Source organism: Syngnathus typhle, linkage group LG14 (assembly GCF_033458585.1).
Source record: "Syngnathus typhle isolate RoL2023-S1 ecotype Sweden linkage group LG14, RoL_Styp_1.0, whole genome shotgun sequence".
NCBI classification, from domain to species: Eukaryota; Metazoa; Chordata; class Actinopteri; order Syngnathiformes; family Syngnathidae; genus Syngnathus; species Syngnathus typhle.
Genome location: NC_083751.1, coordinates 5,825,130 through 5,848,775, shown reverse-complemented (window position 1 = coordinate 5,848,775; position 23,646 = coordinate 5,825,130). Strand labels below are relative to the sequence as shown.

The window sequence follows — 23,646 nt, the reverse complement described above, 5'->3', positions numbered from 1 at the left end:
TAGGACTAAAACACTCAGGAAAGCACCAAAATCTCCCACATTGCATCTCATACAACGATTCTTAGCTATTGTTTATGTTTACTGAGAATTACAATGTGATCGATTCGATTGGCTGCCAACAAAAGCTGCGTGGACATACTCGAATAGCGATTGGCAGATAATCTTATGGGCGGGGCTTGGTGTTGCTACAGTACCCCATCTTTCGTCGACGTCGATAGCGACTGAAAACTGGAAAGTCCCTGACAGTCAAGCGAGGGTTTCCGGGAGGAACTAATATGAATTAAAAGAGAACTGTCGGGCCTTCCTTCGCCTGACTCCCCTTTATGGATTTTAAGAGCCAATTTGGCGTGTATTTTTAATCTAAAAGCGAGTGTTCCAGCTAGCTAATCTGTGCGAGCTAGAGTAGCTCTTTGTGTGGCTAGCGGCTAGCTTGAGGGATGTTGTCTTGTTGAGCCCAAGGTAGCCCTCCCGTCGTCTGGGAGAGGTGGGCAGACAGACGTCATCGGTTCGTGTTGGAACCACGTCGTCGTCACTCATAACAAAATAATTAGAAAAGGTGGCCTGCGAAACATTCGCTTTGTTACATAAGGGAATCGACGTCGAGAGAAACAGAGAGGAAAGGAAGGAGTTCGGCCGAAGATGGGCAACTGCCTTAAGTCCCCAACTTCGGACGACATGTCGTTGCTCCACGAATCCCAGTCGGACCGGGCCAGCTATGGAGACGGCGTCGACCCTGACCTAGAGCCACCGCCCCCTTACCAGGTAACTTTCTGTGCGAGGTAAACGACACCAGTAAAAAAACAGAAGGGGCGTCGAGATCAGCTGTTGACTGGTTCGACACTGTCCCTTTGTTGCTAATCCGCTTTGTAATACGCCAGCGTCCTGTCTCTGCTATTTTATGTATGAATGCAAATTTGCAAAAATCTAATGACTATTGTGAAACTATACATGTCTGCTTTTTTTATTAGGTCATTCTCCCATGATGTATTAACGTACACAGGCTATAAATAAACATTACGGATTTGGTCTTCTTGGTTAGGCTCAGACTATAATAATAGCCAAACTATGAATCAATATGAAACTCCTAATTTATGCATTTTAAAAAATATATTTTCATTTTTTAGTGCTAAACAAAATGTCCACAATTTGTATCATCACCAAAGAAAGTGATAAGTTGATAAGTTAAACCAAACTTGGAATTTAAACTTTCATCCTGCGTGACATCAGCAAAGCTGGTGGACTTAGAACAGTCCATTTTCTGTTGAGCTTCTCTTCATTCGGGTCACAGGTGAGCTTGTGCTCGGCGCCATCACGATACAAAATAATGCAAAACACTGTCAATCATCCTTCTAATGTTTTATAAAGACTTCATGAAATGGCTAATTAATGCATATAAATATGGCCAGATATTCAAGCCAGTGGTGCACTTTTTGTTTACGCTGATAGAATTTCACAAGAGGCTTAACAAACTAGTTAAAAGCTACCTTTATAAAGGGCTCTTTCATAGCAGCCTGATCCAACTCCCCCATAGTGCCCCTCAGTAGACCACAGTAAGCACAACTTTCTCCAAGCTGAGAACACGGCACGCATTTTTGGCGTGTTCGCACAGTTCAGGATGATGCGCTTTTTCGCCGAGTCAATTTTTGTAATTCCATCTATAACCAGGCCAAAAACCACAACGGTCTGCACAGATTCCTCATATGAAGGGGACCCGAGAGATGTGAGTCAGATGATTCTTCCCCACGTTATCTGAAATTGACTCATCTTCAAGCTGAAACTGTTGAATTCTTGCTAGCTTATTCCCTCAATCGGCATTAGTCAGCTGAATGTCAGACATTCAAAGCATTGTGATCTCGGGAAATGGAAAGAGTGTGTCAGAATACATAGAAAAAAATATATATAACCTGAAAATGGATGAAAGCAGGAAGCTGAATTTTGTGGTTAGGATGTCTGCCTTCCTGTGTCAAATTAAGAGTTTGGGGTTCATAGTTTATGGTGCATTTCAGATTTAAACGGTTCATATTGGCAATTTTAAAAATAAAGGGAATGTCCGTAGGAGGCTTTGTAAATGTACACTTTTTAACATCTGTTGTGGTTCTCTATGATGATGACACTTGTCTCACAAGAATGCACTCAGTCAGCAATGAATCACAAGGCAGGCGTTTGAGCGAAAGGCACATGGTGCTGGTTTCCTGAATGAACAAAGGGAGGCTCTTTGGAATTTGCCAATGCTTCAGTACAAGGAGCTGTTTCCTCTTGTGGGAACCAGCCGGGCTAAGTGGATTGAATGGGCCTTCTGAGCACACCAGACCACTTAGGCAACTAAGCAAAAATATGTTGTGCCCGCTCTATAATGTCAAGTGTGCAGTGCTGTTCATGTCAGAGAATATCTGCCCGAGTGTTCATTGACTGACTGACTCACAGTTCTGGTGGTGTGGAAGATAGCCCGTGAGAAGAACGCTGACGCATTTGTGTGAGAGCAGTCGGCGGGATTTAAAGCTGTTTGCATGAGTGTGACCTGCAATGCCCCTTGTACGAAGCCAGAGTGGATGGAGGCCTGCTAGACTGCTACATTAGCTTCTCGTGCTAGCTCATGACAAGTTAACACCGACCCAACAGCCCGATATGTAACAAAACCAAGCAATTCCCTCGTTTCTGGGCCACAGATGCTTTTGAAAGCAACAACGTCCCTTCCCTATATCGTCATAAAAAATCGCAAAGGGCATTTCCAAGGTGGCAGCCAAAGATTACGTATGAGAATTTATTCAGCCTGAAAATACAATGACTCAGCTCAATAGCTTCAGAATTAAAGGCATACTTGAAGTGACTTTCACGGATGAGTTTTACCTCATGCTTTCGATAGATGCTGAAATGGTCTGCGGTAAATAAGGAAGGGCAATGAATCAATATACTCGAGTCAGGATGGTTTATAGCTACAAATTGATAAATAGAAACAGTTTGTATTTGTTGTTTTTTTATGCCTTCCATGATTCTATGTGTGTACCTACTGCCGGGCACTGTTTGCACAAGCAAACGTCTGTGTACAAAGGTTATTTACAGACTTTGCCACTACCCGATTATTTTCGAGCTTCTTCCTCGAAAGTTGCATCATATTAATGATGCAACAATCGAGGGTCAGTCGCCATTTGTAATTTGATTTACAATTTTGCCGCCGTGTTGCTCAGTGTGCGGCTGGGTTTATTTAGTCATTAGGTCATCCTTTTTCCTGCTTGACCAGGGTCGATCGCGTCATTCGTATACACTCAAAGCATGAGTCATCAGCCTCTGCTGTTATCCCCAAACAACATCCCGGATTGGAAGGGCCCTTATCTCCCTCCCCATTGTTGTTTGGCAGTGTGACGCTGTCAGACGTCTTTCGTATGTTCAGGTGCCGTCCAGAGATTTGGTTACTCGGCAGCCCGGAGACAGCAGACCAAAATTGAAGAACCTCTCAACGGTTCAGGTTTCTGGCATTACTTGCCACGGCTGCCTTTAAGATGACGTCATGCTCACTGCATCCGAATAAGTTCTTTTCACTTCGACTCGCTTAATGTTGTCTATTTTCTTTTCAAAGCCGAGGCTTGGCAGGCTGACACTTATCAGAAGAGCCAAGGTCTGTGTGTTGGCTCAACTCGCCTTCTATGCCCCTTTTGCTAAACCCGCTCACCCGTCCCGCTCGCTGACCGTGTCCTCCCGGTCGAGCCGAGGTTATGTAACGGACAGTTGTTGCAAGTCAGGTGACGCACCGGATTTGAGAGAAAGGAGAGGCCTCGGATCACAATTAGACTGCTGACCATTGGCACAGCTAACACGCATGCACGCACGGTAATAGCAGCTACTCCCTCCCAGGATTCGTGCATGTCGCTTTTATCCCCGTTTGGCACGGGTGAAAGGAGGAACCGTTTGGCCCAGTTCTGCTGACTCATGGTGCTCGCTCGTGTTACTGCCCCACACAAATGTATTATTCAGATAGCAAAGAAAAGGAATCTCCGAGTGACTTCAAGCCTTTTTTTTTTTTTTTTTTACAGAGGCCACATTCATGAGTCATTGATCTTTTGGGTTTTGCCTTTTTGCTGCTTGCAAATGTTTTCAGAAAGGCAACCCGTGCCACCACAAAGGGAGTAATTTCCTGCAATGATTTCCTGTGTCATTTTATAAATGTTATCCTTTAGAAAATGCCACTTATTCCTAGCTTTGAAAGCCACTAAAATGCCACGATCCTATTTCTTTTTCTGTTTAATTTATTATTACTTTCGTCCGATTGAAGTTAATTCTGTGACCAATGTGGGTTTCCATTCATAAAGGGAGGCCAACCAATTTCGCTTGCGTGTGTGTGGGGGGTCCTGCTGCCTTTGGCTCTTGTTGGGAAACATCCCCATCTACTTGCCAGGGAACATGCTGCATTCCCAAGTCCAGTCACTGCTCACAAATGTTCCTTTGTTAGATTTGAACATGACCAACAATGACGTTGCTTCTATTGTGTTCACGTAACAAAAGTTGACTTATTTGTGTTGAAATAAATATTAGATTTGGCATTTGTGGATATATATAAAAAAAAAAAAATGTCTCTTTCTCTTTTCGCAGGAACAGATTCACGTTCCAACCTACCACCCGACACCTAGCCAGCCCCGACTCGCCACCCAACTGACAGAAGAGGAGCAAGTGCGCATCGCCCAGCGCATCGGACTGATCCAGCACCTTCCGAGGGGTGTCTTTGACCCCGGGCGGGATGAATCAGAGAAAAAGATCAGAGAGTAAGTGGTGAAACTGACCAAACGTATGTTTTTGCTTCACTCCTGATGGCGCTTCCCGGGAAAACAGGCCGCTACATTTAGTCAAATGTCTGCGTTTGGTTCCGCAGGTGCGTCATCTGCATGATGGACTTTGTGTACGGGGACCCCATCAGATTCCTGCCCTGCATGCACATCTACCACATGGACTGTATCGACGACTGGCTCATGAGGTCCTTCACCTGCCCGTCCTGCATGGAGCCGGTGGACGCCGCCTTGCTTTCCTCCTACGAGACCAACTGACACACATCCGCATGTGCACGCACCCATACGCAAACTCACACGCACACACACTCCTATGGACCACGCTTGACACAAACTGGCACATGGACTGCACACTTGTAGACCTATCCAGCATTAGTAAAGATGGGGGCAAGTGTTCACGAGTGGGCCTGCTGGTCAGGATTGTGTCTGTGAAAGAGAAAGAATTGGAGCTGCATACCAGGAAGCAGCGGACATTTTAAAAAAAGAAGAAAAGGTCACTGAGACAGTGTCACATACTTGTACTACTCACAAAGGTCAAAGAAGGTTCACCTGCAAAGGTTGTAGTGTATTTTAGGTTGATTCAAAGCCCAGTATCCCAAACCTTTTTTGGGAGTTGTGTATCTTTGATGTAGACTGTGACGCCACTCAAGATGGCCCCATCTGCCCGCCGTGCTGTTTTTCCCTTTGCCTTGGATCCTTGTCAAGAGGAGATAGAAGAAGTAGCAGTCCAGGAGATTTGCAGCTTCCAAAATGGCCGCCGGCTCCAAGCTGCCAGCCGCACCGATGCGTGATTAGATTACAACAGACGCTCTCAGTCTTGATCCCCCGTGAGTAATGTCAATTTGAATGTGTGTGTTTTTTTTTTTTTTTGTAAAGGGCTTTGTTTAATTTCCCCCCCACATGGCACAAGGAAATGTGAGCTGACAAGTCAAGCCATGGCCTACATAACATTCACGTCGCCTTTATGGCGGATCGCCGCATCGAAGGGGAAAAGGTAATAGAGCTGGTCTGTACCTTTCAGACAGAACTGGCTAAAACGGGATTTTGCGCTGTCTGTAGAAAGGTTCACGTATTTGGATAATTAGATGTTCATGACAGGGCTTCCAACACAAAGTGCAGCGGGAAACGTGTTAAACTTCACACCGGCTGTGCCTCTGCCGACAAATTCACAGGGTGAAAGCTTTTCCCATCAACACAAAAATGACACATGTCCTAAGCAGGTTCCGTAAACGCGTGCATATTCGCAGTTCGGGAACAGCAGTTGGGCCGTTATCGGCTTTTGCCGATGGAAATAGCGAGCCGAGTCGTACGTCGATGCCGCGCAGTAGAAAAAGGAGACCAGCAATTCACAATGAGTCTCAAAGTTAAACTGTATGGGGTGGTGAAAACCACACACCGCCTTTTGCACAGTGCTTTATGAATCAGCTATGTAACAGCGGAACTCAAACGACAAGCCCATACTTGCAAACAATTTGAATACTCGGAGCTCATTTAAATAGGAACTTCATTCAAATGAGCTGCTCTTATTTATTTCCACCAAGATGACTCACGGGCGGGCGCTCACTGCTGGCCGGATGTTCGTTGACAATGAAACAGCTGTACGTAAAGTTGCCTCACTTGGGAGCGGCCAGGCGTTGTCTGTTTTATTTATTTTTAAAAGCCGAGCTCACTGGCACGTGTTTGATTGTGGGTGGATTTTTGTAAGAACCAAACGGTCCATCTCTGCTCATTTAAATGGGTTGTGTTTGCTCATTTACATGGGTGTGTGTGTGTGTTTTATGTTTGTGTAAGGATCCCTGTTGAACATTTCCTTGTGTGAGTAGTGAGACTTGTTTCCACTTTATCACTGCCTGAAGCTGAACCGTTTTCCCGTCAGTCTGTGCTGTAGAAGAGATCAGTAATATTTTATAAAATAGTGTTAGTCCTTTTGAATCTGGATTAGGAGGCATTGTGACTCAATATTGTTTCTCATTGCAGGACTTTATAAACTGCTCGGCAAACCGAGGGGGTCATATTACCATCACCACTTGTGACAGTACAGACAAGTTTCCAGGGCCGGGCACATTTTGTAAGAAGTAGTATTCACATGTGGCTGCGCTAACATAGAAGACCAAATTTATTGTAAACTCCGTATTGTTTATTGTAATGTCAATTTGTTTGTTGTGGAATACATGGGAAGATGACCTTGGAAAAATGATTACATATTAAATCCGAATTTCAATATTGAGAAGGGGTGGGGGACAATTATTTTTAGTTTTATTTATCACTAACGATGCACAGTGTTGGATTGCTTTACCCCTGATTTTTTACAGTAACTTCAAGGTAAGCTTAACACTCTGATCATGCACGTTTCTATCAAGGTGTATAACTTTCCTATATTCCTATAGTCATTCAATATCTCCGTCACGTGGGCTTTGTCTTTCCGCAGTCAGCAATTGTAGCCCAGATCTTGTTGACATAATATCTTATCTGATATGGAATTCGAACAACTTGGAAGTCTATTTGTAGCGGCACAATCCAAATAAATCGATTAGAACAATGAAAAGGTTTACATTGTGTTTTTCCTTAATTTCATCAGCTTGATGGAATTTTTAACATTTCTAAATGTTCTCATCAGTTGAGCAAAAACAAGCAGACGAAGAGAGCTGCGCATCTTCGTCAATTCTTCTGAGCTGTGTGAAAGAAGAAAAACAGGGTGAGTTCTTTGCAATAAAACCTACTTCTGTAAATTATAGTGCTTTAAAAGTGACCATCATTGCCGTGCGCGTTTGAAAACTGGACTAAAGAATGCGGGCATCGTGATCTGACCACGTCACGCTGGCCTCGTTTCAGCGTGATACTCTCAACCAATCCAAACGCGATAGTTATACGTCACAACCACGCCCCCTTTTAGGCCTAAATTTAACATCTAAAGTCAACGTTGTGTTGCTAGACTGGCGTTAAACGAAAAGATGCGATGCGGTGGCAATAAGATTGAGACAAGGACGCGCGCATGGACGAATGTTTCCACGAAAATGCTGTAACGTACTCGATATAATTCCATAAAAGCAACAAAACTGTATTTCAGGATTGGATGTGAACATTGAACGAGTGAGTGCGTGTTGTGGAATCATTTTTAAGGATTCATTGACCCAAAATAATCGACATAAATATTCATGATAATTGAGCGCAGATAACTCGCGCAGTAGGCCTCAACGGTTGAGACACTAGTTTGCAACGTTGTGTACTTATGAATTATTCAAATATCCCGCGGCACTTTATGCAAATACACTTTTTGGATGTAATTTAAAAAACAAATTACACCCACTAGTGTATTTTATTCTGTTCTATTCTCTATCCCCGGTGCAGTTGCATAAAGAATACATTTATACATTAGTTTCTTTCTATACAAACGACCTTTTCAAATGTGAGCTCACCATAAAAAAATTGTTAATGCATAATGTGCGTATATGTAAAATTCGACAGAGGTGCACTGAGCGGCCTGCACATGCACGTCCTCATCGTAACATCTGAGCGGTTAGCGCTTACCAACTCTTTTAGAAATTATTTTTGGAGAATCACGTTAACGTGACATAGAGTGATAAAGAGTGAGTTCACGGCCTTTTTTTTCTCTTTTCTTTTAAACTCATCAGCCAAACTGTACACACTCCGGTATGAACGAAGGCTGACGACGCGCTTATGTGGGGCGCCATCAGGTGGACGAGGACTCGGTTCGTTGGTCGAGCGCTTATTGTAGTATTTCTCTGAAGAAAATACGCTCAATTTCTGTTTTATCAACACTGCTGCGTGTTTTCTTAAAAGTGTCCGTCCATGCTATAAGAAGGCCTTAGAAACAGACTTTTTTTTATTATTATTACAATGCCAAATTTTTCCTTTAAGCGAATTTTATATTTTATGTTAAATGATGACTGTAAGATATTGTTTTAAAATGTATTTAGGGGGAAAAAAAGCAAGAAAGCAAAAGATAAACAAAATTGGCGGTACCTCTCTTAATGATGAACTTTGAATGAAAATGAATAATTGAATGCCAGACATAGCTTCTGGATTGTGGTTCAACAAAACTATTTACAATTCTTGAAACAAGATGGTACACTCAACTTCACCTCTCAGCAGGATTTTGGATCCGCTCATGAAGTGCAAAGTGCTCCAGTCTTCTCAGGTTTGTATGGTGCTTCGTCCAGATTATATCTTTCAACTCTGTCCGCAGATGTCCAAAAGGTAGGATTTAAATAAGGCCTATAATATGAGGCCCAATCCTGTTAGCTCACAGGCTAGCTGCTAACTATCACCTCTCTTCACCATATTCCAGTCACAGGAGGCCTTAAGGGCACTACACCAAATGGCGTGGTATTTGATTGACAGTTCAGCAGGATGTGGTTTCAGGTATTTGAGAGCGAAAACAATGGCTTGTTTGTTCACGATTTTGAATTTGTTTGGCGTTAACTGTGGTTTGTCAAACTAGACGCCATCATGTTTCACTTTACAGGGACTTTCGGGTAGAGTGTAGCGTAAATCAACTGCTTCTTTTTGTGTTCGTATTTGATGAGTCCTCTTGTGTTTACAACCCGTCCAACCACGATGCCCACGTCTTCATAACTCTCTCTGAATACTCTGCTTATTGACTCCACCGGGTTTTCCCCTCTTTTCTGACTAAACCTTTTTTGCTCTTCCTGTCTGAGCTTGCAAAACTTCATCATGTGCTGGAATCCCACGCTCTGCCCATGTCCCAGGTGAGCCTCTCTCCCATGGCACTATGCCCAGATAATCTCCTTGTGTCTGACCTCCTGGATGTCTCGGAGGAATCTAGGCGTGTCCCTGTGTCTGCTGTCCCAGACATTCCACCAGTGTGATTTCACCAGTCAACTTGGCACTTTGGTTTTCTTTTGAAGCTCTCATCCTTTTATGTCCTTCGCCTGTAAGTATGGCTTGGGTTTATAGATTTTGGACTCATTGAAAATGAAACCTTTCTTAGTTTCCTGTCCCTTTCTGTCGTTGGTTTTATCTCCGGTCTTCATCTCAACTGAATCAGCTGTAATGGCTCTGATGTGTCCAAATAAGCGTACCAAAAAACATGAATGAACTTTGATGATGTTTTGGCACAAAAAGAAAATTGAATGGAACAAAAAAATGAACACAACTTTAAATAGCGCTAAAAAGAAGAAATAATTCTGCTCAACTGATACAATTAACTAGAAGGACTTTTATTCTAGTCAAACATGCGTCATGATGAAATTAATAATCAATATACTCACCTGATTTCAGGTAGCTGGAAATGCAGGCGGCCGTGTCATTCCACCCGTGGAGAAGCGCTAACTGCTCCGCGGTGTGCCCGTCATTGTTCACCTTGATGGGCGCCGCAGTGGCTTCCAGGAGGACCCGGACTGCCTCGACGCTACCTCGCTTGGCGGCCAAATGCAGCGGGAAGTTCCCACGTTCGTCCGCGAGGTTCGCGTCTGCCTTTTGAGCCAGCAGCGTCTGCACGGTGTCCGCGAAGCCTTCGCGGGCGGCGTCGTGCGTAACCGTGAGGCCGAGCACCGGGTCGCGGAGATTGGGGTCAGCCCCGGCCTCCAGGAGGGCCTCGACGACTGCGGTGCTGCTCAATTTGACGACCTGTGGCGAGGTAAGAACAAAAGCATTTTAATAGTCATTTATCATTAAATAAACATATGAGGAAAATTAAATATTTATATAAATTATATATATGTATGTGTTCTTCTATATCTATATAAAAACATCTATCTATATAATTTATATATATACATAGATGTTTTTATATATATATAATTTATATATATAGATAGATGTTTTTATACAGATATATAGATATATATTTATATAAAAAATATTTTATATTTACAATATTAAGACATTATTTTCTACACTGAAAAAATCATATATATATATTATAATATATATATATATATTATAATATATATATGATTTTTTTCAGTGTAGAAAATAATATATATATATATATATATTTATATAAAAATATTTTATATTTACAATATTATGACATTATTTTCTACACTGTAGAAAAAAATCATTTGGTTTTATATTTTAATTGGCCACATTTTAGCTAATCGTGTGCAACCAAATGTTAAGTAGCCTACTTTTCGTGTACACAAGCAGTCAGTAAATTCCATAAATCTTTTTAGTGTCCTAAATTAACTTTATAATATATATACATTTATAAACAATGTGACTTTATAAATAAAGTCTTAAAATAATAATCTTTATAAATGTGATTTAAAAAAAAAAAAAAAAGCCCAGGCAGGTTAAGAGGAAGACTGAGACAATTCTGTTAGCAAGCTCTTCATTTTGGTCCCTTGTCTTTTTTCTATCATATATATATATATATATATATATATATAAACATTTCTCACCAACAATCTTTTATTATATTTCTCACTCTGATATATGCACAAAACGTATGGAAAACAATGCTAAAATGATTGTAGTTGTTCAAGCAGCTTTGTAGGTCAAGTTAAACAGTGAATATTCAATAGGGAGTGGCCTACAAAAACACACTTTTTGATGTTAAATTGCTTAAATGAAATTACTACAAAACAATACACTTATGATCCATATTAATCTAATTCTGCAATATTAGCCATTGTGTAGTTTTTGACCTCCACTGTGCTGTTATTGTTACCGAGTACTTCTCCTTTTTGGATTTTACTTTCCAGAATGGAAAATTATCAAAACGTGTATAAACCTTCACAGCAATGTCTAAAATCACAGATTTATAAGTAAAATATCCAAATTAATTTTGAGGTGATGGAAGAGGATGAACCAACCTGTAATGCAGTCCTTTGAAAAGTATTCTTTCCATTGACAGCAGCCCCATTTTGCAGCAACAATAAAACCTCTGGTAAATTCCCATTAGCAGAAGCACTACACAGCCGATCGGCTAGTGGCAAAATGTCTGCCATTCTTGGGGGAGCAGGTTACAGGAGGCCAAAATGGAAAATGGTCTGATCTGAAGCATGTGCAGAAGCAAAAAAGAGGGAGGGGGAAAGCGGAAGAGAGAGCGAGAGACTCCTCCCCATAAGTCCTATCACATTAAAGAAGAAATACTTCAATCGGCCTCCATGTCAAGGTTGAGATTTTACAAATTCCTAGAAAATCATTGTCTAACCTGACGTGAATCCTTATATGGTAACTCTGCAACTGTCTGGTGACCAGCTCTACCCTGCCTCTCATTCAAAAACAGCTCCGTATAGGCTGCAGCACAGACAGAACTAGTGAGAATCAACAATCTGGACAATAAATTAATACATTTAAACAGCAATTAACAAGAATATTAAATCATATTAAATAACACTATTTTAATATTTGTGTATTTTGGTTGAATTTATTAAGTTAGTCACTGTAATGGGTTAAACATTTTACATAGGGATAAGTCTATATGTATATTCTACTGTATATTCAGTGGAACAGCACCACATCATTGTGTTGTTTTAATTATTACGGCAATAGTATGCATTCAACTGTGATGATGACGAAACTACTATTTCTAATAATAAAATAACTAGAATGAACGTGATAAGTGGTTCAGCTAGTGAATAGATAGAAAATAATGAATAATGATATATTAATAATTCCATTTGGTGACAAAAATGCGTCTATTGCAATATATAAATAAACAATCGAAATGTACTTTGTTGTTTTTAATTTTAATAATAATATACGTAATTTATAATAATAATAATAATGATAATAATAATGACTGCTGGGATAGGCTCCAGCACGCCCGCGATCCCTGTGGGACAAGTGGTATAGAAAATGAATGGATGGATAATAATAATAATATCAATAATAATAGTAAAAAAAACAACTAATAGTAACCTAAGTCCAAACCTCTGTGAGGCATGCGACAGTATAACAACGGCAGAGAAAAATCAAAGACTATACATACAAGCAAATATGAAAAAGAAGGCCCAATAACGGACGACAACAGCGAACAGTTTGAAGCAAGACAGAAAGTGACGCCACTCACGGTCATTTCCCGCTCGTTTTCAAATTTGCTGCGTTGAACAAGGAGTCAGACCACATCAAGCCCGTTTGATTCGATGGCGAACGCCCGAATAAAGACTCGCACAAACACTTGTGGATAAGAAAAAGAATCATTTTACGATAGGATGACACATTTCCACGCAGACACGAATACAAGCGCGCGAGCACACGCACGCACTTTTACCTCTCAAAATATACAACTCAAGATTGGATGAGATTTGACAAAGCAGGCGGGTAGCTTCCTGTAAAAGAAACAAAGCGCGACACTAGCGCGCAGGCAAAAAGAGAGGACACTTCCCGGTTCAGTTATTGAAAAGCCAAACAAACATAACCGAGGACAAGCTCCTTTTTTCCTCCGTGTTTGAGCGTCACTTCCCCCTGCAAGTCACAAGTGTGGTGCCGTTGCTTGATTTTTCCTTGCAGTTTGTCTCCCTCTTCTGGCTTTGACCTGTACTGACTTTCAGTCGTTCTGAAACAACTCTCTGCCAATTTGAATATGAAAAATGGCAAAATTGCACACTCGAATCATGGGGGAAAATCACAAACATACTCAACTAAATTATTTTTACATAATACATGCTAGTGATTCCCAAAATAATGTGAGGTGGATATGCTAACCATCATACAGCCCTCAGACAAATGTACGCGGGCTCCCTCTAGTGATACGTGCATGAAGTTACAGTGGCTTGGTTATTATCTCTTTAATATTATTGTGAATTAAACCACACATTTTTTTGCCAAATGAAATGGCAAAAATGAACAACAATTTCAGAACACTGATCACAAAAACAACAACTTACATCAATATATTTCTTAACTCTTACCACGTCCTCGACTACGTTGCAGCATTTGTCAGTCCTTTACGTCAGCTGCCGTAAAGTGTCGAACTCTAACGCTACTTTGTAGAATGACTGCCTGAAGCAGTTCCATCCCAGTTAAGCACAACATTTCTTTTCGCACGCCTCCAAAAGGGTCATCACGTCTAAGTCGAATATTTTATTCACAATCAGTATCCTCCTGCCCTGCGGGAAAGTGACGAGAGCCCGTGGAAGAAGCCTTGCTTTTAGCCAGTCATCGCCATGGCCTCCGTCAGCGGCGATAGCAACCTGGACAGGGAGATGATTCTGGCTGACTTTCAGGTTTGTTGACCCGGACGACGCATGTCGGAGTGTGTTTATGTCAGTGCGCGGTGCCGTCGACCCGAACGACTTCTTCGACGGCTCACCCGGGCCGGCGATGGTTGTTTTCTGCGGCTAATACATTGAGCTAACCAACTGACAGCTTGCTAACCCAAGGCTGTTATTAGCATTGAACCTTCGCTGTCCCTCGTCAACACTCGAGCCAATTATGCTCGCCTAAGCACTCGGACCAAATTACTTTAATGTTTCTTTTTGCTTGCTAACCTGGGCAAAAAAAAACATTTGGCCTGAAAGTGGAGATACGTTGCCTCTCATAGCTGTTAACTGTTTACCCCCCGTCACTCATCGTACATCACGATGAAGATGTTCTTACAAAATATAGCTCGTAGTGCACTTTGAAGGGAGACAAGGGTTGACACAAGTGTCTCAACGCGTTAAACTGCACTTTGATTGATGTCCCAAGCGTCATATTTATTCAAACCACCTGCCTGTCGTTGAATGCTCATGGGATAGCCTTTGCCTTTTCACTGTAAGGTGACACTGTTTTAATTCTTTGAATAATAGAACTATTAACTCATGCACAATCACCCTCATTTCTTTGCCCCCCCCTACTCATAGGCATGCACTGGAATCGACAACATTGCAGAGGCAATCACCCTGTTAGAGCTTAATAACTGGGACTTAGTGGTAAGTTCATTATCCGTACGCTTGACTGTTTGACTCAATCGCTACTTCACTCACAGCCTTTTTGTTCATGATGTACAATGATCATTTTAGTCGGTAAAACGTATAGGCGTTTGAGGTGTTTTGAAATCATCTGCATGTTTAGTTTTCAGACAAAGGCACTTGATGTGAGGAGATATGCTACCCGCCAAATTATTAGTATTGGCAAATCCTGGTTGTAAATCTTTCAGACTGCAAAACAGGCAAAGAAAAACAAACATACTAGCATGAATCTTTTCGACTTCTAATTATGCTGATGTCACACAAGATGGTTATTATGATTTTGGATGCACCGTTTGGTTCGGTCATGACTAGTTTGTGGCCTAGAGGGGAATAACGATGGCATTTCTTCCAAGAGTATGTAGAGTCTCCATGAATACTCACGACCTATAGCATGACCTCATCGGTGGCGGTAATAAAAAGCAGCTGTAGTGGAAAAAAACATTTTGGAAGCTCTCCGCCCAATGCTGGCAAGAATTGAAAATGGGCAACATTGTGACGGCACAGAGTCCAACTTGCATGCGCGCTGCACCTGCGAATGTGATGACTTGCACTTTTTTGTGAACACTTGAAAAACATGTTTTGGTGGGCGTGGGGCTGAATGTATTTTTGCTATTGTACTCACAAGAAAGTTTCTTAGCGGAGCAGACGATGCTCGATATCAGCACTGACTGGCTTTTAGTTTGTCTGTTGTTGCCTGGTGGACTACAGCGTGCGTTCGGGACGCGTCGATTCAATTGTTCCTCAAACAAAGGCTCATCGAAGCAGACTAAATCCGTCATGTTTACTCAGATGATCCCTATTACATTACATTGCACAAAATGTCACACTATCCTCTGACATGATCGAATTAACCCAAACTAATTTTTTTTCCGTCCATCATGACAGGCTGCCATCAATGGGGTGATACCACAAGAGAATGGCATCTTGCAAGGGTAAGCGACACGAACACAACAACATCTGGCGTGCACGACATACTTGAGCACGTTCGGTTGTTGTCGTCTCAAAGGCTGTTAAGTTGAGCATGAAACCTGTGACGTCATGGAGAGATCCGCCGGACATATTTGCACAGTCGCTCACTGCGTGGGCGCGTGAGGACCGAAGAATAATCAGTGGCATGAAGTGAATACGGGTCATGGGGCTATCACACAATGGTAACAAAAGCATCTTTCAGAAAAAGGGTTAAGCAGGTTTGTTGTTGTGCTTCTCCCCTTTTCACGGCCTCTAACTGTAACTGTGATCATCAAATAAAAAATCTGGATGGAATTAGAACTTCTCTCGTACAATTTAGTGACATGTTTTAACGATCAAAATCAGGAACATGGATTTGTATCATTCTTTTGTGTCCACGACAACAACTTAACCTCTTTATTCAAAATTCAAAATCTATAAGATATTTATCAACACAAATGAATGCAATACATGACACAAAACACTAATTACAAGATACACTTTTCAAGGGGACATTCATCTGAGCTTGGCATTACACATAGTTTGTGAACAGAAAAGATTCCTTTGTACCCTTCACACCACACCATCTACGGGTAGCTGCCACTCACCAACGCACAAAGCCTCTCTGAACCCGCTCTTGTCGTATCGCATTGTGTCGTATTCACAGCCCGTGTGTGTATGCATGTGCCGCAGCGTGGTTCGGGCCCTCGGGCCATGAGATTATTGCTGCGCTTTCAAAAGGGACTCAACTGGCGTGAAAGGATGCTGACTGGCAGTGTGACCAGCAAGCAACACATTTACTTAAGTGGCTGGCAACCGTCAGCCGGTTCACAAATTCTCAAGTAACTTGAAGTGGAGCCAGTTCACTTGGTGGCTACACAAGCACTCCTGTTTCACAATACACTTCCTTTCCCGTGTATCCTCTTCTGTTGGATAGTTGGGGAGGAGCTGACAGTTTGCATCAGAAAATGTAGCTCAAGCATTTTGAAAGGTGGTCTGAGTTGAGGCAATCATTTTTTTTGACTAGAGCACAGCTCTAAATTCAAAACACAGATTTTGGTACAAGTATCATAGAAAACATGTATTTTATCAGGCGATATTTTAATCATACTGTCATTCACATATAAAGAGAAGTTAACCCGATGGAGTCAGGTATTATATATCTCATCTTGTTGCAAACTGTTTGACAGCAACTTTTCCAGTGATGCCAGCCAGGCCAGCATGTACGGACCTCACACCCAACCCGAAGCAGCCGACGTCGTCGGCGAAAGCGCCGTTCCTTCGCAGTCCTCTTTGTCTTCGTCCCCTTTGCCGTTGTCTTCCTTGGCTTCCACGTTTTGCCCCAGCGCACCTGCCTCCCGGCACATCATCGAGCGTCTGCCTCGGATGCTCAACTTTCGGGTGGAGTACCGGCAACGCACCGTGGAGCTGGTACTGGAGGAAGGCAGCACAGTCGGTGAGCGGCAGCACTTGGACTGCACGTCGATGTCTGTCAATCACTTTGGTGCAATTTTTTTGTTTTGGTTCGACCCGTAGGTGAAATCAAACGAATTCTTGAGGCAGAGCTCGGAATTCCTGTATCCAAAATGCAGCTGAAAGGATGGAAGAGTGGCGACGTGTCTGATAGTGTAAGTTTAGACTCTTGATGAAGAATTATTTCTAGGGCTTGGCAATGATTTGTAGAATAATTACATTTAAGTTCCATTGTTATATTCTAATTTTATTTGATTAGTTTTTATGTGGGCAAAATCATACAAAAACATTTTGCAAAAACTCAATCTCACCAGAACCCATTTGTTCAGTGTTCAAAATTCTTGCGGTGTTGTACTCAGGATGACTCAGTATTTTGACAGACTATCATTTTCAGTGAATCTTTTTACATTCTTACTACAATTAAAGGGCGAAAAACAAATTAAATATCTCTTAAAAAAAAAAAAGACAAATATTGCCAATCAGTTCATTGTTTTCTTAATGATTAGTTTAATAAATAAATAACCATTTCTGAGTATACTGTACTCCTTGCCTCCCAGTGTTCATCTAACAAGCTGGCTCAAATTCCATTATGACAAATCAGACCATTTTGTATTGTAGCAAGCTCAAACCTGTTCTACACAAAAGATTGTCTCTTTGCTTCAGACGGTGCTGCGAAGTTTACACCTGCCAAGGAACGTCAGCCTCTACGTCCTGACCCCCGACATTACCCCTACCGCCAGCACCAGCAAAAACAGGTTTGTGGCTTCAATTCCTAAAATCCTCCTTCCTTGCAGCACACAGCAGTGTAATAGCAAAGACAGTCCACCAGGCGGCAGTCTGTAACTGCCAGTGCCGACTTCCAGCCTGCAGATCGAAACATGGCTTGTCTATTTCCATTTCCTCTCATTCCTTGTGACATTTTGAAAGGAATGCCTTCTGCTGTAATATCTTGTGTAAATAATAGATTTTGTATATTCCCAGCTGACATTGTTGCTTGCTCTTTTTCCAGCCTATGTCTATAAATGTATATGTATTTGCTGTTGACGCTATATTGTCATCTCACCATTTTTTTTTTTGTAAACTAGTTCGGCCCATTTTTTAGCAGCGCTTTTGGCACTTGAGATTTTGCGGGATTGTTCCATTAATCCAGCACCCGTCCCATTCATCTCACTGAACACCCCGGCAGCATTAACAACCTTTCCCTGGAAAATGTCACGCACCTTGCTGTAAATCCACAGCAAGTAATACAATCAGCTGAATGCACAATCGTCCTTTCATCAGTGTCACGTAAACATCACCCGATGCAAAATATCTACCTCATACTAATTAGATTAGCTTTATTATGGTAGAAATGTTTTGGTTTGTATATTTATCTTCATCCAAAAATATTTTCTTTTTTGTATAAAGAAGATACACACATCTAAACTGACCACTAATTCTGACTATAGAAGCAAAAGAAAGTTCTCTTAAAGCTCAACATTGCGTTGACAGCTACCACCGCGTCATTTCGCAGTTAGCGCTTTGACTGCTCGTTAAAGCTAAGTGTAAAGTGGCAGCCGACGGCCGGCATCGCCACAGTGGTCCCGCACCCCTCCCGGGTTGTCATCGTCTCACTCCTTTGCTAACCGCTGTCTTTTTGCCTTTTCCTCCAAGTGTCATCAATATCATTTTAGGTGTCGCAAGCTCATTATCCCGTCAAGCTATTTTGGTGCAGGACAGTCGGGGTCGAATCGGAGAGGGTGCCGACCCCTCCCTCTGAGCGCCCACATGTGTGTTTGTGTATAAATTTGTGCTCCTATAATGAGCCTTCTGTCACGCAGCGCGAGGGATAAGTGACTGATCACAAGCGAAGAGGCGCGGGAGTATCCTGCAGCGGGACTAGACAAGCTGTCGGCTCGCCGTAAAAATAAACGACTCACACATTTGATATATCCAGTACACCCAATCTGTGTTTGGTACTGGAGAGCGCCTCACCCGAAAGTTTACATCATCACTTGAACAACTCGGCAGCGTAATATACTTCGATTGCAGACTTTGCACAAATACATAAGCCACAATATGCAATTCAACTTTTTCACTAGCCAACGTAAATAAGCACATTGTGGACGCAATAGGATTCAGCGCCCGAGTATGTATTTAAGGCACACTCGCTGAAAGATTGCTGTTTTCTAAAATCGTAACCAATTTTATCTGCTCAAATATTTGTCCTGTACTCAGTGACTGTACTGAATCAGGTCCACAATGTACCCACCAAATTGTAGCGTGATTTATTTCTTTTTCTTTTTTCCGTTGACTAAAATTCAACCGTCTCCCAACGCAATGACTTTGGCTCATGCGCTTGCACACGTCCAAAAACCAAACGAGCTGATTAAACAGCGCCGCGGTGTCATTACGACTCTGCTGTGTAAACTCCTCTTAGTTTTCTTTTGTTTGATTAGAAATATATTTGCAGGCTTTTTGGGAGATTCTGTGGGCACATATTCATCTCCGCTAGTTATTTAGTTAGCGGTATGATAAGCTGTTGGCATGGCACGGTTGAGGCGCGCTCTCTGCGGCGGCTATGTCGGTGAATAAGAGCGGGTGTCGAGGAGGAGCTCATCTCTTGCATAAATGATGAAGGCCTGATGAATATTTCAAATGCGCCTCTTTGCTTTCCTCTCTGTTTATTCTCAGCTCATACTCACCTGGAGGCTGTTTGGCCAAAAATGGTTTATTTTCATTTGACCCGGCAAAGAAATTTGAAATTGCAAAAATGCTTCATTAGGAGTCGGTGGGCTTTTATTGCACCTCATCCCCGGTTTTGATGCTTTCGAGGGACAGCTCGTTTGTCGGAACGCGAGTGAGCATGCTGTTTTGGGATACGATGGCCGAACGAAACGCAACAGAACCCGAATGGGTTCGCAAACTCCTGCTTTGTTGCGGATGCAAAAATTGGAGGCGGTAAGATGACCTTGCGTAGTCTACCTGACCTCCAACCAATCGTATTTGAGTTTGGTGAGCTTTTAATTGAAAACTCCCAATGCTTTGTTTGCACGTGGAAGGATGCATTTGCCACATTGTGTGCTTGCATGTGTTTGGCAGTGCAAGTTTATTAAGGTCTCGAGTCTGCTCTGTGCCACGGGGACTGGCAGCTTACTTCAGAATGAAAGCAATTTGTTTAGCCCGCTCTTCTCCCTTCTCTGTCTATAAATTTAAATGACATTTTCCTCCTCGGTACCCTTAGGCCCATGTCAGGTACCTCCAGACGCCGTCAGTCAACCGAGAATGTCACGGAGTGTATGTGTTCAGTAAAAAAGGAGACCTCTTAAAAAAACAGAAGCAAACACTTAGGCGTCCGTGTTACAACCCTTGTGATGAAGGCAGCAGGGATTCGGAATGGGCGATTGAAATAAATGGCTTATTGTGTAAATTTGATGTCAAAGCTTATATATTTGCAGGGTTTTCCACTGCAATTAAATGATTTATTCATAAGAATGTAGTATATTCCAACAAGGGCCTGAGGCTGCTAAACTTCCTGGCACTGAAATCTCCAAGCCAGCTTTAACAAAGCTAAATAACTTAACGTTTTGATTTTTTTTTTTTGAGAACTCTAAATTGTTCAAAAGTAATGACAACAAAAGCGGTCTCAATCAAATTCAACATAATCATCAATATATATATAAAAAATATTAATAAAATTAAAAGATAAAATAAGTTAAAATATAAATAAATAAAAATATAGTTTCACACCCGATGCGAGAAACAGCCGAGAGACGACCGTGAACATTTACATTTACACGTTTGATATTTTAAGCCACTATATTTGTACCGTCGACACAACGAGCGAGCTAAATCTTGATCGGCAAACACCAAATGGCTCGTCAGTCTGCCACGGCGGCTCCATAAGATGTTCCCTTTTTTGCTGGAAGGACAGAGTAACACTTGCAGTCAGTTTACCCTCGCTCTCTTGTCTTGTCTCTGTCTCTTGCCTGCCAGCCGTATCTCAGGATTGTGTCCAAACATAATCACGATATTAGCGAGATGCTTATTTATGTGTCCCTACCCCTGCTCTCCCTCTCTCTCGCTCGTCCTTCTGCGCAAGCCAATTACATATGCATCCATCCTTCCCACTCCGCAGATTTCCAATCTTCCCCGGTTAGCTACAACAAACATTACATTTACATATTGATTCCGTAGTTTTAGTCAGTGTAAATATGCTGTCATTACTGTAAATTTGAGCTTCTGTTAGCATAAGCTCGTCCAGATCTGCTCAGATTAAGAGTGTGATTGCATAATTAATGTGTATGCTACATATGAATTCCCCCAGCCTTCTCTTTCTCCCAAGTCTTCCTCTCTCCTTGGTTTTTGAGCCCCGATTAAGTGTCTGCTTCGGCTCTTAAGCCTCCCATTGATATTCCGCCGCGTAGACCCCGGCGTTTGCTCAAAACGCTACTTAACCTCGCAGCTTATTGTAAATGAAGCTTCCAAAAGTTGATTCCTTATTGCCTCCTCCTTCACGCCAGGCACTGCTTTAGCATTTTGGCTGCTAATTCATTGACAACCTTTCTTACATAAACCGGAATATGGTCCTAAAATCCATCAAAAAACATTTCCTGAGAAAATTGAACCAAATATCTCCATGCAGTCATCTGTGTTTTTTTTTTTTGTAAATGATTTCAAGTCATCTTTTGAGGGCGCTGCTGACCTTGGTTCATCCATTTCATTATCGCTGGGTTATTATCAAATGAGCTGATGGAAGGACCTCAAGCTGTTTTTGAGTCAGTGCAGTTTGAGTGAAGCTCTGGCCAGGCTTGTTTAGACATAACCTGTGAAGTAGGTGACAAGCCCCCGGAGGAGGCGTCCTGCTCCCCCTAGAGCAGCGCTATATCACTTAGGAACGTGTTTTAGCTTGCCTTTTACTCGTTGCTTTTAACGTTTGTTAATCTTTGACCACCTCGTTTTACCTACGTCACACAATCGACTAAAACTCAGCGAGTTGACCTTTTTGTCAGATCTAAATGTATGTAAGGTATTTCTTTAAAATGATTTGTCATCAGTATTAGAGACGCTCGATACCAATTTTTTCAAAACCGATACCAGTACTTTTTCGGCATCATTCTCTTGATGTGCATAGAATTTCCTTCACCATGTTCCTGTTACCATTTCTTTCTCTCTCTGTCTCCCTCTTTTGTCAAGTTCTCTCCCAGACTCGCTTAACCAGAACTTCCTGCTGGTCATCAGTCACCGTGAGGCCCAGAGGGACTACAGCCTCAACTTTCCGGGCTCTCGAACCATACAAGAGGCAAGTGCAAACGAAGGCTACACGCAGATCCTTTTAAATATGCACGCTTGCATACGTAATATTCCCGTGCTCTGGTTTCCCATCACGCAGCTTTCGTTCCATTTGCTGAACATTGCTAGTCTATCTCAACCGTCCATTCATTATTCATCCGAAATGATCACGTTTCCAAGTAGGTAATTACTCTCGCAGCTGTGGCCCGCTCCCCCCATCCAAGTCAAGTGACTTTTCGTCTTAGCACTTGAGAAGAATTGTTTGATTTGGATAGAACGTTAAGTGTTTTTTTTTTAAGCCTGCAAGTAAATGTTATTAAACTTGGTACGAGGATGCTATTTCTACCCCCCCCCCCTTTTTTTTTTTTTTTTAAATTTTAAAACTAATTATTCCTTCCCTAGCCGCAATGGGACGTTAGCACTTGCTCACTGCTGCCTCCATGAGTGTGAAGATCATACTGATAATAATCAAGCGGCGAGCAGGGTTTTTCTAATGGTGGTAATTGACCAGATTAGGAAAACCAGCATCCGAACTTCCCCTGATTTCCTGCCTCTCTCCCTATTTGCGCTGTCCCATTCCTTTCTCATCTTCTTCTCTTCTTCTCAGCCAGATGGTTTTTGATGAGCACCCACTGTGAACCTTAAGTGTTTCTACTGGGATTACAAACACTGGGGAGGGTTCCCCGAGGTGTGGGAGGAGGAAAAGCACGGTTCCAGAAAGTAGGCTAAGGACTGTCGGCATAGCGGGGGTGCCGTAAGAGGCCGTAGGGAGCCGCCAAAGGACAATGTGGGCTTTAACGGGCCTCCATGTTGTGGTCTTTTCCTTACGCATGCTTGTCTTTAGGCATCTCGGGGGACCCCTGGAGAGAAAATGAGGCCCAGAACTTTAACCTGAATAGATTTGGATTCTGCTCACCCCGTGTTGACCATGCCCTTCTACATATTTACTCTTTAGCATGAGGTCTTTTTTTTTTTTTTTAACTGTGATGATTAATAATGTTGTCACACTACGTAGGTAGTTATTGACAAGGTCCTTCTGCAAGTTATCAATACACAAATGAAATTGCGTCATGGTGTGAATTAAATTGGAAATTCCTATAGAAGACGGGTGGTTAATGAAATTGAAATGCTTAGGTAAGCTTGGTTTAAAAAAAAGCAAATAGTTGTTGATTCATTTCTTCATAACTCAAGTAGGGCAAAATTAATTTCGTTTGCTCTGAATGTAGCTCTGAGGTCGTGCATAATCTATCCTCAAAAATAATTTTTCAACAAATAAAAAAAAAAGAAGAGTCTCT

General features: G+C 42.1%; 3 protein-coding genes across 10 annotated transcripts in view; 2 read left to right on the top strand and 1 right to left on the bottom strand.

Moving 5' to 3' along the window:
- Nucleotides 1–186: 186 nt before the first annotated feature.
- Nucleotides 187–7,320, top strand: rnf11b (ring finger protein 11b). Of its 5 annotated transcripts, XR_009717947.1 has the most exons (5): nucleotides 187–762; nucleotides 4,585–4,754; nucleotides 4,862–5,602; nucleotides 5,686–5,769; nucleotides 6,753–7,320. XR_009717947.1 is itself a non-coding variant. In XM_061298042.1 (3 exons), exons 1-3 carry the CDS (start codon nucleotides 640–642, stop codon nucleotides 5,031–5,033), a joined length of 465 nt encoding a protein of 154 aa, XP_061154026.1. In that variant the 5' UTR covers nucleotides 187–639; the 3' UTR covers nucleotides 5,034–7,320. The 5 variants fall into 5 exon arrangements, 1 of the variants encoding a protein (XP_061154026.1); XR_009717948.1 differs by lacking the exon at nucleotides 5,686–5,769; XR_009717945.1 differs by having other exon boundaries at nucleotides 5,686–7,320.
- cdkn2c (cyclin-dependent kinase inhibitor 2C (p18, inhibits CDK4)) lies at nucleotides 6,486–13,196 on the bottom strand. Of its 4 annotated transcripts, none has more exons than XM_061298039.1 (6): nucleotides 12,979–13,190; nucleotides 12,778–12,884; nucleotides 11,917–12,002; nucleotides 11,576–11,757; nucleotides 10,028–10,385; nucleotides 6,486–7,447 (listed from the first exon to the last, which is right to left on the bottom strand). In XM_061298039.1, exons 4-6 carry the CDS (start codon nucleotides 11,708–11,710, stop codon nucleotides 7,434–7,436), a joined length of 507 nt encoding a protein of 168 aa, XP_061154023.1. In that variant the 5' UTR covers nucleotides 11,711–11,757; nucleotides 11,917–12,002; nucleotides 12,778–12,884; nucleotides 12,979–13,190; the 3' UTR covers nucleotides 6,486–7,433. The 4 variants fall into 4 exon arrangements, with proteins under 4 accessions (XP_061154023.1, XP_061154022.1, XP_061154024.1 ...); XM_061298038.1 differs by having other exon boundaries at nucleotides 11,576–11,832; nucleotides 12,979–13,189; XM_061298040.1 differs by lacking the exon at nucleotides 11,917–12,002.
- A 453-nt stretch (nucleotides 13,197–13,649) lies between these two features.
- Nucleotides 13,650–23,646, top strand: part of faf1 (Fas (TNFRSF6) associated factor 1) — a 35,681-nt gene continuing 25,684 nt past the window's right edge. The window contains exons 1-7 of the mRNA XM_061296740.1: nucleotides 13,650–13,933; nucleotides 14,552–14,620; nucleotides 15,545–15,591; nucleotides 16,798–17,063; nucleotides 17,144–17,235; nucleotides 17,744–17,835; nucleotides 22,256–22,361. Coding sequence (XP_061152724.1) covers nucleotides 13,874–13,933; nucleotides 14,552–14,620; nucleotides 15,545–15,591; nucleotides 16,798–17,063; nucleotides 17,144–17,235; nucleotides 17,744–17,835; nucleotides 22,256–22,361 — 732 coding nt within the window. The 5' untranslated portion in view covers nucleotides 13,650–13,873. The remainder of the gene's footprint in view (nucleotides 13,934–14,551; nucleotides 14,621–15,544; nucleotides 15,592–16,797; nucleotides 17,064–17,143; nucleotides 17,236–17,743; nucleotides 17,836–22,255; nucleotides 22,362–23,646) is intronic.

Bases quoted from the DNA above. Each gene is read 5' to 3' on its own strand.
- rnf11b (XM_061298042.1), top strand. From the start codon at position 640: ATGGGCAACTGCCTTAAGTCCCCAACTTCGGACGACATGTCGTTGCTC. The intron at 763-4,584 runs GTAACTTTCTGT...CTCTTTTCGCAG, and splicing joins AGCCACCGCCCCCTTACCAG to GAACAGATTCACGTTCCAAC. The intron at 4,755-4,861 runs GTAAGTGGTGAA...TTGGTTCCGCAG, and splicing joins TCAGAGAAAAAGATCAGAGA to GTGCGTCATCTGCATGATGG.
- cdkn2c (XM_061298039.1), bottom strand. From the start codon at position 11,710: ATGGCAGACATTTTGCCACTAGCCGATCGGCTGTGTAGTGCTTCTGCT. The intron at 10,386-11,575 runs GTTGGTTCATCC...ACCTCGCCACAG, and splicing joins TTCAAAGGACTGCATTACAG to GTCGTCAAATTGAGCAGCAC.